General features: G+C 43.5%; 1 protein-coding gene across 2 annotated transcripts in view; it reads right to left on the bottom strand.

Annotated features, from left to right (window-relative positions):
• LOC137420731 (synaptic vesicle glycoprotein 2C-like) overlaps positions 1-17,971 on the bottom strand; it is a 111,345-nt gene that overhangs the window by 74,523 nt on the left and 18,851 nt on the right. For both annotated transcript variants that reach the window (XM_068106059.2, XM_068106060.2), the window contains exon 2: positions 2,838-3,461. In XM_068106059.2, the coding sequence (XP_067962160.1) occupies positions 2,838-3,426 (589 nt within the window). In that variant the 5' untranslated portion in view covers positions 3,427-3,461. The remainder of the gene's footprint in view (positions 1-2,837; positions 3,462-17,971) is intronic.

Below are 17,971 nucleotides of genomic sequence, written 5' to 3'. Positions count from 1 at the left end.
TGGTATCCATGGAAATCTCCACGCATGGCTGGCGGACTTCCTCTCTAGTCGTCGTCAACGTGTGGCCCTGAATGGGTTTCTCTCATCTCCTCTTCCTGTTCAGGCTGGAGTTCCCCAAGGCAGTGTTCTGGGCCCCGTGCTTTTTCTGGTCTTCATCAATGATCTCTCTGACTCTCTCGAAAATCCTCTCTATCTCTTTGCTGATGACTCCACTCTCTGCCGCTCCATTCCTCTTCCCTCAGATCGGCAGTCTGCTGCCTCCTCACTCTCTGAAGACCTGGACAAAATCACAGACTGGTCAAACAAGTGGAACATGTCTTTCAATCCTGACAAATCTCACACTCTTACTATGTCTCTCCGAAAAGATCGACTGGACAACCCTCCCATCTACTTTCTCAACAATCCTCTCCAAGAAGTTCTGTCGCTGAAGATTTTGGGTCTCACTATCTGCCATGATCTTTCTTGGGAAAACCACATTTCCAAGCTGGCCTCCAAAGCCAGTCGCCGACTGGGCATCCTCCGTCGTGCGAAGTCCTTCCTCGGCACACCTGAGCTCCTCACCACATACAAGGCTTTCATCCGCAGCTCAATGGAATACTGTTCTCCCCTATGGGCCGGTGCTCCTGCCTCACACCTAGCTCGGCTTCACGCTGTTGAAACCAAAGCTTTCAGAATTATTGGAATCTCCCGCGATGAAGCTATCTCTGAGGGCCTTTCACTCACTCACCGCAGGCAGGTAGGTGGTCTTTCTGTCTTCTACCGACTCCTCTCCGGCCTTGCACCCCCAGCTCTCTCTGTGCTCTGTCCCCGAAATATTCCTACAGGTCGCACAAGATCTGCCAGCAACCCTCTGATGGTTAAACTGCCGAAATCTCGGCTCTCTGCTCACCTTCACTCTTTCATTCCTCTTTTCTCCCGCCTCTGGAACAAACTCCCTCACTCCCTTCAATCCCACTCCTCCCTCCAGGTCTTTAAAACAGCTGTTCACCACCATCTCTTATCTTCCCCCATCCAAAACCTTGATCTTTTCTACCCCCGCTAATTCACCCCAGATCCACCTTGTTTGAAATTCCAACTTCTTTCCTGGAAGTCCTGGCAGTGTCCATATGTTTTATACCTCTCCCACCGCCCCCTTCCCATGCCCCCCCCCCCAAAGCCCTCGCCCTCTCTCAGATCTCTCGATGTCTCCATGTCTCTCGGTCCCTGCTCTCAAATGTTGTGTTTGTGTCCTTCCCCCTCTATCCCCATCTTGTCTACCGCTCCCGATGTTATATGTTTTATGTGTCGGTTTGTCTTTCTGTGTGATTAATGTTCGCTCTTTCACGAGCCTCGATCTTGTATACAAAAAAAAAGAAAAAAAAAGAAAAAAAAAGTGGTATACCAAACAAAAATGTTTTAATCGAATTCCTTATCCTAAAAATCTGAAATTGCATGCACATGATCTATGACCCATTTGTATTGAAGTATTAATTTTATGACATCATAGGTCACATGGTTTGGCAGCCATTTTGGATTGAAGGTAAATATTAAATAATTATATCTCTGAAATCGCTCACCCTATCGATGCGAAATTTTACAAATATCATCTAACAGCACTGTTGCATGTCGTTTGAAAATGATAATATCCCCCCACGTGGTTTGGCAGCCATATTGGATAGAAAAACGAACCTTATCCGATCAACACGAAACTTCACAAACGTGATCAACTACCCATACATATGCAGAGTGATGGCATCTACCCATCGTGGGACTATGCGGAGGCATATTGGTGACACAGTCGCATTGTTCTAGTTTTCCATGGAGTGGTTTCAGAGATATAAAGGTGCAACGTTTTTTGTTTTTTTCCAAGATGGCACCTTTACGTGACCTATGATGCCATACTTATTAAAATATTCTACAGGAGGAGGCGTTCCTACGGTGACAATTTTGTATCCATCGGACTTTTGCAGAGAAAAAAAAACTGCTTTGCAGCAGTTGCAGAGGAAAAAAATAATTCATACTGTTAGGTTGAAGCATTATCTTTGTAGAATTATGACGTCATAATGAAGGCACAATGACATCATCATTAACATATCTTATTCCTCATAGGGAGTACTTGACAATGAGCCATGTTTCAATTTTTTTCCATTGAGCGGTTTCGTAGATATAGAGGTGTAACCTTTTTCCAAGATGGCGTCTGTACCACGTGATCTATGATGTAATACTTATGATTACAAAAAGTATACAGGCGCAGGTGCTCCTACGGTAAAATTTCATGTCAATCGGACCAAAGGTTGCTGAGAAAATGAATTTTTAAAATGCAGACATGCACATCACACGCACACAACCGATTGCCTAACTCTGCTTCTTGCTTCGCGAGTGCAGGGTAACAAGACCCAATCATGTCTCTGACCTGCAATTGGAGGGAATAACCAATCAGCTCTCACCTAATCATTTATCCCTATAATTGTGTAATTAACCCCCTGCTCTTCTAGCCAAAAGAAAGCTGCATAAAGCAACCAAGAAAATCTACACAAGCCCTTTCCTGTTTCAAAGCCTATCTGGGTTCCACTACAGCTGCAGACATTCACAAGTAGCACATGCATGAGAATCCCATTGCTGAGCTAAACACACAATTCGGAAATTGGAAGGAATTTTATTCTTTCTAAATTCATATGCTTTTATGTTGAAAATATTAATAAAAAAACATGTCTTGGGCTATTGCATCTCGCTTGTATAAGTTTTTGAATGCTCCTTGTATATGCCGGTTTCTGATGTGGAGGTACCAACATGTACATTTAACATAGTTATCACAAAGCAGATCACAGTGGGAATTAAAGAGAGAGGTAATTACTCACCAAGCCAGCCTTTGCTTGAGTCAGTGATACACAGATCCTTTTCAGCACTGGGAAGAACAAACCCAACCACGAAAATCTCCACTCCGTCAGCCATGAGGGCAAGCCCAAGGACAATGAACAACTCCCATTGGAAACGGCCGTGGCCACATTCTTCAAGAGTCAGTTCATACTGCTGTGCCATTTGCTCTTGATCGCTTTGCCGCTCAACAGCATCTGCACACTGCCCTCCAATACCTCCAGATACCCCACCGGCCACAGGCAGATGGTTTGCCTTTCCGGAGTTTTGGTGAGGGATGCCTTGATATTCCCCCTCATAAATTTCATCCTCCTCATCATGTCCTTCAGTTGCATCGCTGGAGGCCTCGTCATTGGGACCATCATCAGTTTCATCTGCAAAAGAACTTTGACGAGCGTACATGTCATCGTCTTCATCTTCTTCAAAGCGAAAATAAGAACGGCCTGAATGCTCGTCTTGCACGCGGTCTACACCTCGTCCAACCTTCTTTATAGCTTGCTGTTTCACTACTCGGGCAATATCCTTGGCCCCCTTCATCAAAGATGAACGCTCGCGAGGGGGTCCTTCCTCCATGGCTCAAGGTGATTGTTTGGCGCTCACAGTTTAATCTACAGAAAAAGGTATGAGAGATGAATGATAAGATCAGATGGGGTTGATACCGAACACATTTTCTCAAAAGAACAATGGCATGAATTATGCCATTGGAGATTGACAATGACCAACACATTTGGGAAAACTTTTACATTGCACCAACCTTTCATGATATTCCTGGGGAATATACTGGGGTTTTTGGCCCAGTGGCAAATCTTCCCCATGGAATAGTAATATCCCATTAATGGAGGGGGGGGGGGGGGGGGGTTGACAATTGGTTCACTGAGACTCCATTGCAGACACTGCAGTAACCTACATTATTAACTATTGGACTTGGTCTGAAACGTGGGCTTATGGATTGGGTCTCATCCATCCATCCGTCCGTGCGTCCGCAACCATATCTCGGACATGTATGGACCGATTTTGTTCATATTCGGCACAAAGACAACAAATTACGGTATACATAAGCGCATCATTTTCTTACATGATGCAATCAAAGATGGCCGACTGGCGGCCATTTTAGTTGAAAAAGCCTGAAGTTGAACACGTCATCCACTATTTATCAGACATGCATTAACCGATCTTATTCAAACTTGTCACACAGATAATGAATGATGGCTTAAATATGCATGTCATTTTTTTTCCAAGTCCATCTCCAATATGGCCGACTGGCGGCCATTTTGTTTCTTATACGTGTCCCCAACCATTTCTCAACATGCATGGACTGATTTCGTTCAAAATTTGGCACAAATACAACACATGAGAGTATACATATGCAGAATATTTTGTAATCCGAACAGAAACGGCCCACTGATGGCCTTTAACTCTGAAGAGCAAAATTACTAAAACCACGGGGACTATTTTGTCTTTTCCTCCCTGTTTTAGATGGGCTTTTCTTAAAACCACGCTACTTACCCCCCCCCCCCCCCCCGGCACATAACAACAAGTTGGGTTGATTGCAAATGATCGCAAGCAAACCCCATTGCATTTGTTTACTTTCGATTTATTTTAAAATTTGCCTAACTCATTATTTGTGGGAAGATGCACAATATCATGTGAAACTCTTCCTTTTTCTGAGTAAATCATTCAGCCTAGTTCAAGTCGCATGGACAGTCACGTGAAAAAGTAAGTACACCCCATGCAAAGTTTTGACTCTTTTCAACATATTTCAACATACAGCTATTTGATCTTCATTTCAACAATATTGATAGATAAAGGTGATATAATATAACAAATATCATGAAACATTTACATTTTGTAGTCCATTGTATAATTTAAATAAACATAAATGCAAATTTCGCATGTGGAAAAAGTAAGTACACCCTTGGGTCGAATAGGTGGTATTGCCCCCTTTGACAGAAACAACCTCAAGTAGGCGTTTCTTATAATTGTCGACCAGTCTCTGACATCGACTGGGAGAATTTTTTGCCCACTCCTCCATGCAGAATTATTTCAGCTGTGCGATGTTTGAGGGGTTTCTTGCATGCACAGCTCGTTTCAAATCCCCCCACAACATCTCGATGGGATTTAGATCCGGGCTTTGACTTGGACATTCCAGAACACTCCATTTCTTTCTTTTCAGCCATTCCTTGGTGGATTTACTGGTATGTTTAGGGTCATTGTCATGTTGCAAGGTCCACCTTCGGTTGAGCTTCAACTTTCCGACAGTTGGCCTCACATTATCCTCAAGCACCCTCTGGTACAATGAAGAATTCATAGTGGATTCTATGATGGTGAGCTGCCCAGGCCCTGATGCAGCAAAGCTGCCCCAAACCATAATATTTCCACCACCATGCTTTGCAGTTGGTATCAGGTTCTTGTGGTCAAATGCTGTCTTTGGTTTTTGCCAAACATGTCTTCTGGTACTGTGGCCAAATAGCTCTACCTTTGACTCGTCTGTCCAGAGCACATTGTTCCAGAAGTGCTGGCCTTTGCCTATGTGTTCATTGGCAAACTTTAGTCTTGCCCTGATGCTCTTTCTGGACAGCAAAGGTTTCCTCCTGGCACACCTCCCATGTAGATCAAATTTGTGCAGCCTCTTTCTAATGGTAGACTCGTGCACTTTGACATCAACAGTGGCAAGAGCTACCTGTAGGTCCCGTGATGACATTCTGGGGTTCTTCGAGACTTCTTTCAGCATCTTGCGGCCTGCTTTCGGGCTGAACTTGCTGGGGCGGCTTGGCCTGAACAAGTTGGCAGTTGTTTGTAAACTTCTCCACTTGTAGATGATCTTCCGGACAGTCGAATGATTGATTTCAAATTGTTTGGAGATCTTTTTAAATCCCTTCCCAGACTCGTAGGCATCTATAACCTTCTTTCTGAAGGCCTCGGAGAGCTCTTTTGATCCAGGCATGGTGACGCCGCACACTTCAACAACAAAGAGCAAACCAAACTAAATGTCTGAGGTTTAAATAAGACAGGTTCCTCCAAGATCCTCTCTAACGATGTTCTAATCATTTGCACCTGAGCTGGTGCACCTGATTCTAATTTTAGGTATTTGAAGTAGTGATAAATGTAGGGGTGTACTTACTTTTTCCACATGTGAAATTCGCATTTATGTTCATTTAAATTATACAATGGACTACAAAATGTAAATGTTTCATGATATTTGTTATATTATATCACCTTTATTTATCAATATTGTTGAAATGAAGATCAAATAGCTGTATGTTGAAATATGTTGAAAAAGTCAAAACTTGACATGGGGTGTTCTTACTTTTTCACATGACTGTATGTACCATTTAAGCATTGTTATCGATGAGAGCACAGGAGATGGTGTCCACACTGTTTGGTTATTAATATCATTTCTTTTTTGTCTTTTTATATGTTACAAGCAAAAGTAAGCAGCCCCAGTGATGGGGAAAATAAAGCAAAAGGACCCATCCCCAGTGACGGGAAGTGTTTAAGTTAATCTATCAATTTAAATAATTTCATGGACTTTTAAAAGATTAATTGTGCTGCACTTTTGGATTCACTCAGAGCCAAAGCTCCAAACCACCATCTCTTCACACCCTTTTTATGTGCTATCTCTTTGTAATCTGTCTTTTATTTACCTTTAAGTAGTCTGACTGGCCGTCTGCACGAGCAATGGTGGTAAAACACAACCATGATGCAGAAAGCGTGCCCCCCAAAGTGGGTGAAAGGTCAGAATGAGTTGCTTCCCCCATGGGCTAGAACTTCTGTCACCTCTCTACACCCACCCCCAACACCCCCAACTCTCGATCCTCCCCTGACCCTTTCTTCCCATTTTCAAAGCAAGAGAGTAGTCTTTCATTATTACACATGATTTATTCATTACCTTATTAAAATGGTGGAATATTTAACTCTTTCCCTGTCATATCCACCTTAATATTAAGCACCTTAATAATGTGATACAACATTAATAATCGTAATCTCGCGATATGTGGCAGAAGGACAGACAGACAAGCATATAATCATTGAGTACCATTGTACTTCATGGGAAGGGATGGCACAGGAAATAAATGGCCACCATCTATATCATAATAGCGTAAGGACTCGACTTTGTTATCCCTTTTACGCCGCACCCAGTGACCCGATGCCCACGGCACTAATGGATTTACGATCTACGAACCGCGCTCTTTGTTTATCACGTACAGCCATACTTGAAAAATCTGAATTCGCCGACGTTGGGGCCCAAAAGCATCCGATTAACCGCCGATACGACTCCATCTTATTGGTGTCTGCTGGGTGAAGGCGAAGCAAGCCGTCCGCTGATTGGACAGTCGAAGGCGACAGCAAGCCGTCCACTGAGTGGACAATCCTGAGCATGCATTTGTGCCGGTGTCGTCGATCGCGGTGTACGCTAACCTCATCAGGTGGGTTTACCATAATTTCTTCCATATACTGTGATTACAACGAAGTGAAACCAATCAGCAGCCCATCAGTATCATATAAAGCAATAAATAACAAGGCTTCAGCTTCTGAAAGCTTAAAACAAAGTGTACTTCGCCGAGTGACGAAAAGTAGGCGTAGGCCTAGGCCCTACCTATCCAGTTGTTGTGTTTCTGTTGTGGCCATGATCTCAACAAATGGCGTAGGCCATGTGGCGTAGGGTAGGTCATGATCAGCCCCCCCTCCCTTTCGTTTCACCAACTCCTGCATCTGCCACTGTTCATGATTATCAAAGTAGGCTTTACAGGCTTTACCCTGTCGTTGTTCATATACGCACTCTTCATTCTCATCTTTCTTCCTAACTCTTACTCGGACAAGCAAATCCCCGATGCCATCCATAATGGTACACTCTATCCATACACCACATCCTCCCTCCGTGGATGTTCCACGGGTTTCAGCTAGTATATCTATATATACATGTCCTGATAATGTGCCAATAGCCAAGGAAACTGCTTTGGCAGCCCTATGCATCGTCATGGTGCAAAAAGGAATGGTCATCATATATATATATATATACACTAGTGGGGTATGCTTAAACATTGTAAGCAATAACGAACTGTGCTTCGTACGTAGGTACATAATAAATGGTGGGCTATACTCATACCCAGTCCATGCGGATTGACCTGTGTCCATAGACCAGCACAGCATGGCAGGCCACCACGTGCTGGCTGTCCCAGAGCCTCAGGGAGAGGCTGCCAGGCCGTATGCCTGGGCGATCGCCACATCAGGCCCTTCTGGCCCTCAATGGTCCCGCCACCAAAGCACGACCCGCAACACCTCCCCCTAGTGGTCCCCATGGTGCACCATGCCAGTTGCCCATGAATAACCACTTTGGTCCCACAGAAGACTCAACCCCCTCCAGGGTCGGGTGACCCCACCGATCTGAGACACTCGCTCGGACTGCACCCCGATAGACAAGGCCTGGGTCATGCCACAGCTCATGTGGTCAGACACCACGTCCAAATCCTGCCATTGCAGTTCCCCAGATGCCTGGCATAACCAATTTTCCCAGGGGGGCAATTTCACATGAGCCCGCGGCCCCATGAGGCTCCCCTGGTCCGAATCCCGCAGCCCGGGAACCAACTCAAACCGAGACTGCGCCAAACTAAATTCCTATTTAAATTTAAAGTTCCAGGCCTCCTGTTTCCAAACGCAGCTGCATATAAAAATCCCATTACCATCGGGCTTTTCTGCCACTCCCTGCAGTCACTCCTGGCATTGAGATTCCCACATCCCACCGCGATATACTGCACTCTCTCGACACCAATTAACACCATCTTATCTCTTTTAAAACCAAACGGGGTTATCCCCGAAACACAACCAGAGAAAAAGAAAATGAATTCAATAATAACAATAAACAATGAGGTAAAATAAATCCTATCTATATAATAATAGCGTAAGGACTCGACTTTGTTATCCCTTTTACGCCGCACCCAGTGACCCGATGCCCACGGCACTAATGGATTTACGATCTACGAACCACGCTCTTTGTTTATCACGTACAGCCATACTCAAAAAATCAGAATTAGCCGACGTTGGGGCCCAAAAGCATCCGATTAACTGCCGATACGGCGCCATCTTATGACGCCATCGTATTGACGTTTGCTGGGCGAAGGCGAAACAAGCCATCTGCTGATTGGACAGGCGAAGGTGAAAGCAAGCCGTCCACTGAGTGGACAATCCAGAGCATGCATTTGTGCCGGTGTCGGCGATCGTTGTTCATATACGCACTCTTCATTCTCATCTTTCTTCCTAACTCTTACTCGGACAAGCAAATCCCCTATGCCATCCATAATGGTACACTCTATCCATACACCACATCCTCCCTTCCGTGGATGTTCCATGGGTTTCGGATAGTCTATATAATAATACCGTAAGGACTCGACTTTGTTATCCCTTTTACGCCGCACCCAGTGACCCGATGCCCACGGCACTAATGGATTTACGATCTACGAACCGCGCTCTTTGTTTATCACGTATAGACATACTCGAAAAATCTGAATTCGCCGACGTTGGGGCCCAAAAGCGTCCGATTAACGGCCGATACGACGCCATCTTATGACGCCATCGTATTGGCGTCTGCTGGGCGAAGGCGAAGCGAGCCGTCCGCTGATTGGACAGTCGAGTGGTGTGAACATGGGTGGTGTGAACCAAATGGTCTTTTTATTCCCTTGAACATTTGAAATTAGGATATATAAGGAAACGTCTTTATCGTCATTTTAATAAAGTTAAATGGAGTGACGTTGCGATACTCGGGGTGCGTTGCATAAATCCTCGTAACTCAGAGAGGTGTAACAGGTGGCGAGACGTAAGGAAGCTTAAAGATAACGAGCTGAAAACAGATGAACGATATCCCTTCCGTGGATGTTCCACGGGTTTCACGTCTTTATCGTCATTTTAATAAAGTTAAATGGAGTGACGTTGCGATCAGTGAGTTGTATACGAAGAGATAAAAGGATGGCATTGACTTCGAGACGGTACGTGATAGTTGGCTGCGGCTGGCTGATGCCACGTTTTTTTTTTCTAAGTGCCATGGATGCTGATGGACATAATAAAGGTATCGGCTGATCTCTCATCATAATATTACCCGATGGAAATGAACTGTTTCTTTGTTTGTCATTTCCTGTGCAATAATGTCAAATTGATAAGTCAGACATCCTTTTCTATTGACAGCTGCTCTCCTTTTCGATGGCATCGTCTATTGATATGCATGTTCCTCTTTCATATAATTTTACACATTCACAATCAGTATTTCAATTCTTGCAGACATTGAAAAGGAAGTTGACTCACAGGCCAACTCTCTGGCTCAATCACAGGCCGACGCACAGGCGATGTAATTGTGAGTAGCATTTTTGCACAAGTGAAAATTGATCTTTCTTCCTAACTCTTACTCGGACAAGCAAATCCCCTCTGCCATCCATAATGGTACACTCTATCCATACACCACATCCTCCCTTCCGTGGATGTTCCACGGGTTTCAGCTAGTATATAATAATAGCTTAAGGACTCGACTTTGTTATCCCTTTTACGCCGCACCCAGTGACCCGATGCCCACGGCACTAATGGATTTACGATCTACGAACCGTGCTCTTTGTTTATCACGTACAGCCATACGCGAAAAATCTGAATTAGCCGAAGTTGGGGCCCAAATGCATCCGATTAACTGCCGATACGACTCCATATTATTGGCGTCTGCTGGGTGAAGGCGAAGCAAACCGTCCGCTGATTGGACAGTCGAAGGCGACAGCAAGCCGTCCACTGAGTGGACAATCCTGAGCATGCATTTGTGCCGGTGTCGTCGATCGCGGTGTACGCTAACCTCATCAGGTGGGTTTACCATAATTTCTTCCATATACTGTGATTACAACGAAGTGAAACCGATCAGCAGCCCATCAGTATCATATAAAGCAAAAAATAACAAGGCTTCAGCTTCTGAAAGCTTAAAACAAAGTGTACTTCACCGAGTTACGAAAAGTAGGTGTAGGCCTAGGCCCTACCTATCCAGTTGTTTTGTTTCCGTTGTAGCCATGATCTCAACAAATGGCGTAGGCCATGTGGCATAGGGTAGGTCATGATCAGCCCCACCCCCCCTTTCGTTTCACCAACTCCTGCATCTGCCACCGTTCATGATTATCAAAGTAGGCTTTACAGGTTTTACCCTGTCGTTGTTCATATACGCACTCTTCATTCTCAACTTTCTTCCTAACTCTTACTCGGACAAGCAAATCCCCTATGCCATCCATAATGGTACACTCTATCCATACACCACATCCTCCCTTCCGTGGATGTTCCACGGGTTTCAGCTAGTAAAAACGAATGCGCCTCACTCCAGTCACAGTTACGGATGGGGAAGAGGGACAAAACAGGGCGACTTATCTCTGGTGGCAGCGGGGAAGGGGAAGATGGGCATGGAGCAGGCGATGCGATGGGCAGGAGAATAGGCAGGCAATGGGGGAAGACGAGAACAACACCAGTACCAAGGCAGGCAAGCAGGGCGACCTCCTTAAACCACTCCACCTCTCAAATCTCCTCACTAAAACGCGACCTCCTCAGCACACTGTTCCCGCTCCTCCAGGCTCCTCCCCCTTCTCCTCAGAACTCTTGCAATCCCTTTTACTTTAGAATTGTTCCCACTCAATTCTCCTCAGTTCTCACCAATCCTCAATTCTCACCAATTTAAAGATGGATTTTTCCGTCTCACCCCATCATATTATTCCACTTCGTGTAAAAGCTGAGTAGAAGAAATTTGGTCCTGATTAGCCATCATCTGGAGGTCGCCCATTCAACTTAAATAATGTCCGTTTGTTCACATCACTTTCTACTTCTTGGAAATAAACCAAATAACCATTTTCCTATATTTCATGATTTCGGATTTTTCTTGCTTAAGAGCAGGCTTCCTAGTATTCCATTAGACGTTACCCCTTTTAGTGTTGGGAGGATGCCGCCATCCCGAACAACCAAGTAAGCTTCGCCGTCGTATCATAATATTTTAACCAAATACCATCATGTAAGTAGGACATTGAAAAAACGCAAATTGCACGCACATAATATTTATTGTAAAAATGTAAAAAATAATTTCACGAGGTAATACACTCAAAAAATGGCAAAGTAACAAAAGTAGAACTTTGGAAAAATGCAAATAATACGAATATCGATGCTCATACGCTGATACTTCCTTTACATCTTCATCAATGCTGATTTATTCGGAGCTGGGTGTCGCTTTCTGTGCTCGGTGACAACTTGGACGAGGAACTGGAACTGTTCCTCCTTCAATGTCAACTTTCCATTCAGCTCCTGTACCAGAGCCACAGCCCGTTCGGCTCTGTCTTTCACCACCGCAAGTTTGGAGACCAGAGCCCGAGATTGCACGTAGTCAGGGTTTGATGTCCACGAACTGGGATGGTAGAGTTGGAAGTCTTTTGACAATTGAAGTTTTGAGAAGAATCCACGTGTGTTCTTCGTGACCAATTGCACTAGTCCCTTGCTATCGTTGAGGAATGTAGCTTTAAAAATACGAGGACGTCTTGGTGGCCTGTCAGGGGCTTCCTCGTCCAACGCTTTGACCATGTTGCACTTCATTTCCGTCGAAATCCTCTCATCAAAAAATGCTAGACCGACTGCCTCTTCCGAAAGTTACCCTAGGCGCGCAGCTAACTTCTTCGTAGTAGCATCAAAGATCTTATTGTCCGAATATCGAATGAGCGTCCTCATCAATTCCCAATCATTCAGCGGTGCTTTGATGGATTGGGAAGCTGTTGTCCACACCTTCCTGTACACAAGAATGGAAAAGAGAGTGAGATCTCGAATTCCGCGTACCTCAGTGTTTGTCATTTGGAACTGGTTACGGAAGAGCCACATCTTGATGGCGTAGAGCACCTTAGCCATCCATCGAGCCCGGTGCATGGCACCAGCGGCACGGAACTTGATGCCCTTGTGTGGAATTCCACCAAGGAAGATGACGGAAAGATTAAGTAATTCCTGATAGTCATCACGCACTTGATGAGCCTGTGACTTAGCAAACTCAATGAGTTCCGTTCTGAATGCAGAAATTGCAGCTTTGGTGACCACATCTGTGTCCGCCGTTTGGAATTGTCGCTGGTCAATGATGAGCCATTGACTACGGAAGCGCTTGAAGAGTAGAATCTCAGGACCAGTTGATGCTGTCCCCATGGTTGCTTCAAACGCTGCTCCTAGCACCAATTCGAGGACGTGGTGTCTGCACGCAAAGTACATGAGGTCTCCTCTAAGTTTTTCCTCGAGAAGAACAAGAGTTCCCCCACAGTGACCTGTGTTTGTCGCAGTGGTGTCGAAACACATGGCTTTGACGTGATCAGTCACTCTCCATTCATTTAGGCATTCTGTGATGGCATTTGCTTGTGCCTGCGCAGTACCTGACGAAAGCTTTGGCACCCTGAGGAGCTGTTCTATTCCGTAGCCGGATATAAGAATAGGAAGCCGGTCAACATGTTCCCGTGACGTCAGACCTTGCATGAGTTTCCCGTCCCAGTGAACAGTTGACGGACCCTCCACTTGTAACTCCGTCTTCAACTGCTGAGCCAACTGGAGGCGGAAGTTTTCACGCTGACGATGAATGGACCCACGATTGATGTTGTACTCGCTGGCGTCATGACCAAAGCTGGTAGCTGCCTCGGCCAGCAGATACGTGGCCTTCCTTGATGAGAGGTGTGTACGATCAAGGGCTGCCGCCAATTCTGGTGTCATGATGTTCTTCGTCATTTTTCGTTTTTGCGTGAACGATCTACAACATGCTCCTTGTTCTTCTTGGCTGTCATCTGCACTTGAAGACGATGACTCTAAAACCGCTACCTCAGATACTGCCTTCATTTCATCTGCTGATCGCTTTCTTCGTTTCTCCTCTTCCTCCCGCTGTCGATTACGATATTCGGCTTGGCGTTGATGGGTCTTGTCCAGACCCGTCATTGAGCCGGGACGTCCTCTATGATGCTGCTGCTGGAGGAACTCCCAATCCTCTCGGCACTTGATCAGTTTCTCAGCGTCAGCGTGGGCGATGTCAAAGAGATGATCTAAATTCTAAACGTTCAACGAATTCTTTTTCCTTCGTCTTGTGTGAATCACTTGTCCTTGAAGCGTGTTTCTTGAGGCCTTTCCACTCCTAGAAAATTTTTTCTAGTTTGCTCGTGCAATGTTGCTCGAGCCTGGTTGGAATATGAGCTTTATCCCAGAAAGCCATCACTGCTCGACAAGACTCCCTTAATGCATCCTGGACTGTCAGTTTCTTTCAATGGTGAAGGTAGAAGAAATGCCCGAATGCTTGCCTATATGAGGGAAGCTTGCATCCCTTCACCTCATCCACCGTTGTTCGCAGCAAGTATACCTGTTTGCGGGTATCCATCTGTAGAAAGATTAAGTAGAATATGATTTCTATGTAAGACCAATCACTGCGAAATCTGGGAGATGACTGACGTGTTGCAATTTATTTATTTATTTTTTATTTTTTTGTGCGTAGAAATATCAATATTTTTTTGGGAAGCAGGAATGATATTAAAAGAATCGCGTTTTTATGTGGTTTAGGGAGTTGAAAGGAGAACAATTGAGAGAAGAGGAACAGACGCTGGATAAGGAAAAATGATGAGGCTTAGGGAAATGGATGACCGGAAAAACTGAAGAAGAAGCCCGCAGAGACGTCGATAATTTTATACGTGTAGAATTTAGAATTGTATAGGAAATAAAAAATTATATTTCAAAATAAATCCATTCATGATATTGAAGAACATAACATGCATTTTTTTTTTTTTTTTTTTTTACTGATTTAGTTTTATTTTTTGCAGGCAGAACACTTGAGTGACCATGTAGAACTGTTCGGGTGAAGAACGCACTTTTGCTATCAAAGCTTTTTACAAGAATAATGATAGTGCAACTCCTGCACAACGTCAATTCAAACTCCATTTCAATGTTCAACGTCATGGAAATGTGCTGTTTGTTCGTGCTATCAAGTTATGGGTTCAGAAGTTTGAGAGGACCGGTTTAACTTTAAAAGAGAACCTGCCAGGAGCACCCAAATCAGTAAGAACTGCACAAAACATTGAGTGGGTAAGCGAGTCAGTTTTGAGAAGTCCGCATCGCCCCAGCCGAAAGCATGCATCAGCCTTAAGAATTTCTCACACGTCACTACGCCGCATATTGCATAAGGATTTAAACTTTTATCCCGCTAAAATTCAAACTGTCCAGGAATTAAGCCAAGATGATGATTGCCCACAATAATTTTTGTAAGGAATGCTTGGCCATGTTGCAGAACCTCATGAATAATTGGCATCCAAGATTGGAGGAATGTGTCAGACGAAATGGTGCACATCTCCTCGATGTTCTTTTCCACAAATAAATGGCATGTTATGTACTTCACTTCCTTGTCAGAATTTGTTTTGAAATTCAACTTTTTATTACCTTTACACGAGTGTTAAAAATAACCATATTTCTGGCGCACCCTGTATATATATATATATATATATATATATATATATATATATATATATATATATATATATATATATATATATATATATACATACATACATACATACATACATATATATATATATATATATATATATATATATATATATATATATATATATATATATATATATATATATATATATATATATATATATATATATATATATATATATATATATATATATATATATATATATACACTGTATATATCTTACTATAATTCACCAAATGTACGTCTGTCTGTTCCCAGGTACCGCAAAAACGGCTGAACCGATCTCAACGAAATTTTGGGTGGTTAATCCTGGGGCCCCCTGGAGTAAAATAGGCTGTATTGTTTTTCCAATTTTTCAGTTTTTCCAATTTTCCAATTTTTCCAAACACGATGGAATAATATTTACCGATATGAACAGTGATATGGCTTTTATTGAAATTCTACAAATAATGTTTAGATTTTGATGATTTGTGTGTGATATGATTTAATGGATGTTTATATAAATCATTTAAAATAAAAAAGCCTTCAATTTCTGATATTTTGCCTTTTCATTTGGGCCTCCCAATTGAAGCTCTGCCCATAGGGCGGGTACCGTTGCTAGTACATATAACATGTATGTATATATATATATATATATATATATATATATATATATATATATATATATATATATATATATATATATACAGGGTGTCTCAAAATACATGGAACCCATGTCACTGCTAATAATTCTGCCAATATTAATGTTCTTGTTCTTTTTTTTCAGATTTGAAGAGAGGAGACCATAACAACTAATAATTATCAATCAAAATGCCTTGGACAAAGGAGGAAAAAATATTTTGCGTCACTACTTATTTGGAGACGAAGTCATTCAAAACGGTGCAAGCAAAATTTCACAGGAAGTTCAACTTCAACAACTATCCCCAGAAAAACCAAATTTATTGTTGGGCACACAAATTTCAAGCCACTGGATCAGTAAACAACCTCAACAAGAAGGCAGAAACACCCAGTTCTGGCAGGAAGCTGACTGCAAGATTTCCTGACAATGTGAATGCGGTGAGACATTCTGTCGGAAGGAGCCCGAAAAAGTCCATCCGAAGACGTAGCCAAGAGCTGGGTCTTTCACGTGCGTCAGTGCAAAGAATCTTGATCAAGGATCTTCAGCTGTACCCATACAAGATCCAGATCAAGCATAAACTCACACCAGCTGACATGGCAAAACGTGTTGTGATGTGCCGGTGGTTCGAGAACAAGATCGAAGAGCATCCTGACTTTCTTGATGATGTTTGGTTCAGCGACGAAGCACACTTCTTGCTCTGTGGGCATGTCAATAGCAAGAACAATGTGTTCTGGGGTACACAAGCCCCAGACGAGGTGCTTCAGAGGCCCTTGCACTCTATGAAATGCATGGCCTGGGTGGCCATCTCAAAACATGGCATAATCGGACCGTTTTGGTTTGAAGACGCAGACGAGGAGGCAGTCACTGTCACAAAGGTGCATTATATTGTGGTGCTCAACAAGTTCTGGAGGGGACTTGGGAGACGTCGTGGCATGAATCGAGATGTGCAATGGTTCCAACAAGATGGGGCAACTCCACATACAGCCAACATCACGATGGAGTGGCTGGACCACCGATTCCCTGATCGGCTGATCAGCAGGCACCGCGAACCCGAGTGGTCTCCGCATTCACCCGATCTGAACCCCCCAGATTTTTATCTCTGGGGGTTCTTGAAGGACCACGTGTATGAGAATCGTCCTCAATCCATTTCTGAACTGAAAGTGGCCATCACCCAGAAGATTCGTGCCATCAGGAAGGAAGAGTGTGTCAGGATGATTGACAACTTCGCTCGTCGGCTTCAAGTGTGTCTTAGGCGCAAAGGCGGTCATTTGGAACATGTGCTCTAATAAATGTATCCTTTGAGCTAGAGACCTCAAATCTTCAGTTTTTTAATTGTTATCATATCAGCTTCCAGGAAAATGTTTTTGGAGTTTCTTGTCTGAGGAATAAATTATTATCATGTTAATGGGTTCCATGTATTTTGAGACACCCTGTATATATACAGTGGGACCTCTAAATCCGAATTTAATTCGTTCCAGCGGCAGTTCGGATTGGGAAAAGTTCGGAATTAGAAACTATTTTCCTCATAAGAAATAATGGAAAGTGAATTAATCCGTTCCTGGACCCCAAAAACCCATTATCAAGACACTGCTAACTGCAAATACACATGATTCAAGGTAAAATAAGATGAGTAAATGTCCTAAATATCAAATAATAATAATAATAAAAACAAGAAATAAATGTACGAACATGAAAATAACTGCATTTACCTTTGTGGAGAGTTCTGATGGTGCATGTGGAGGCTGGAGAGGAGGAAGGAGGGAGAGGGTTTTATTGCTTGGAAGGTGAGGCACCTTCCAAGCTAACATCAGATGACTGTGCTTCTGGTGTTTGCTCTCTTTGTCTCTTAACACCACTTGGAGAGGGTTGGGGCTCACTAGGCTTGCTTTCTTTAGAGAACCACCTCTCCAAAGTTGCCTGGTGTTGGCGACTTTTCTTAATTTTTCTGAAGTGGTCAATCACATTGTCACTGAAGAAGTTAATGCTCCTGTTAACCACTGCTTTATTAG

Source organism: Myxine glutinosa, chromosome 2 (genome assembly GCF_964187855.1).
Source record: "Myxine glutinosa chromosome 2, kmMyxGlut1.1, whole genome shotgun sequence".
Lineage (NCBI taxonomy): Eukaryota > Metazoa > Chordata > Myxini > Myxiniformes > Myxinidae > Myxine > Myxine glutinosa.
This window is presented reverse-complemented; position numbering and strand designations above follow the sequence as displayed.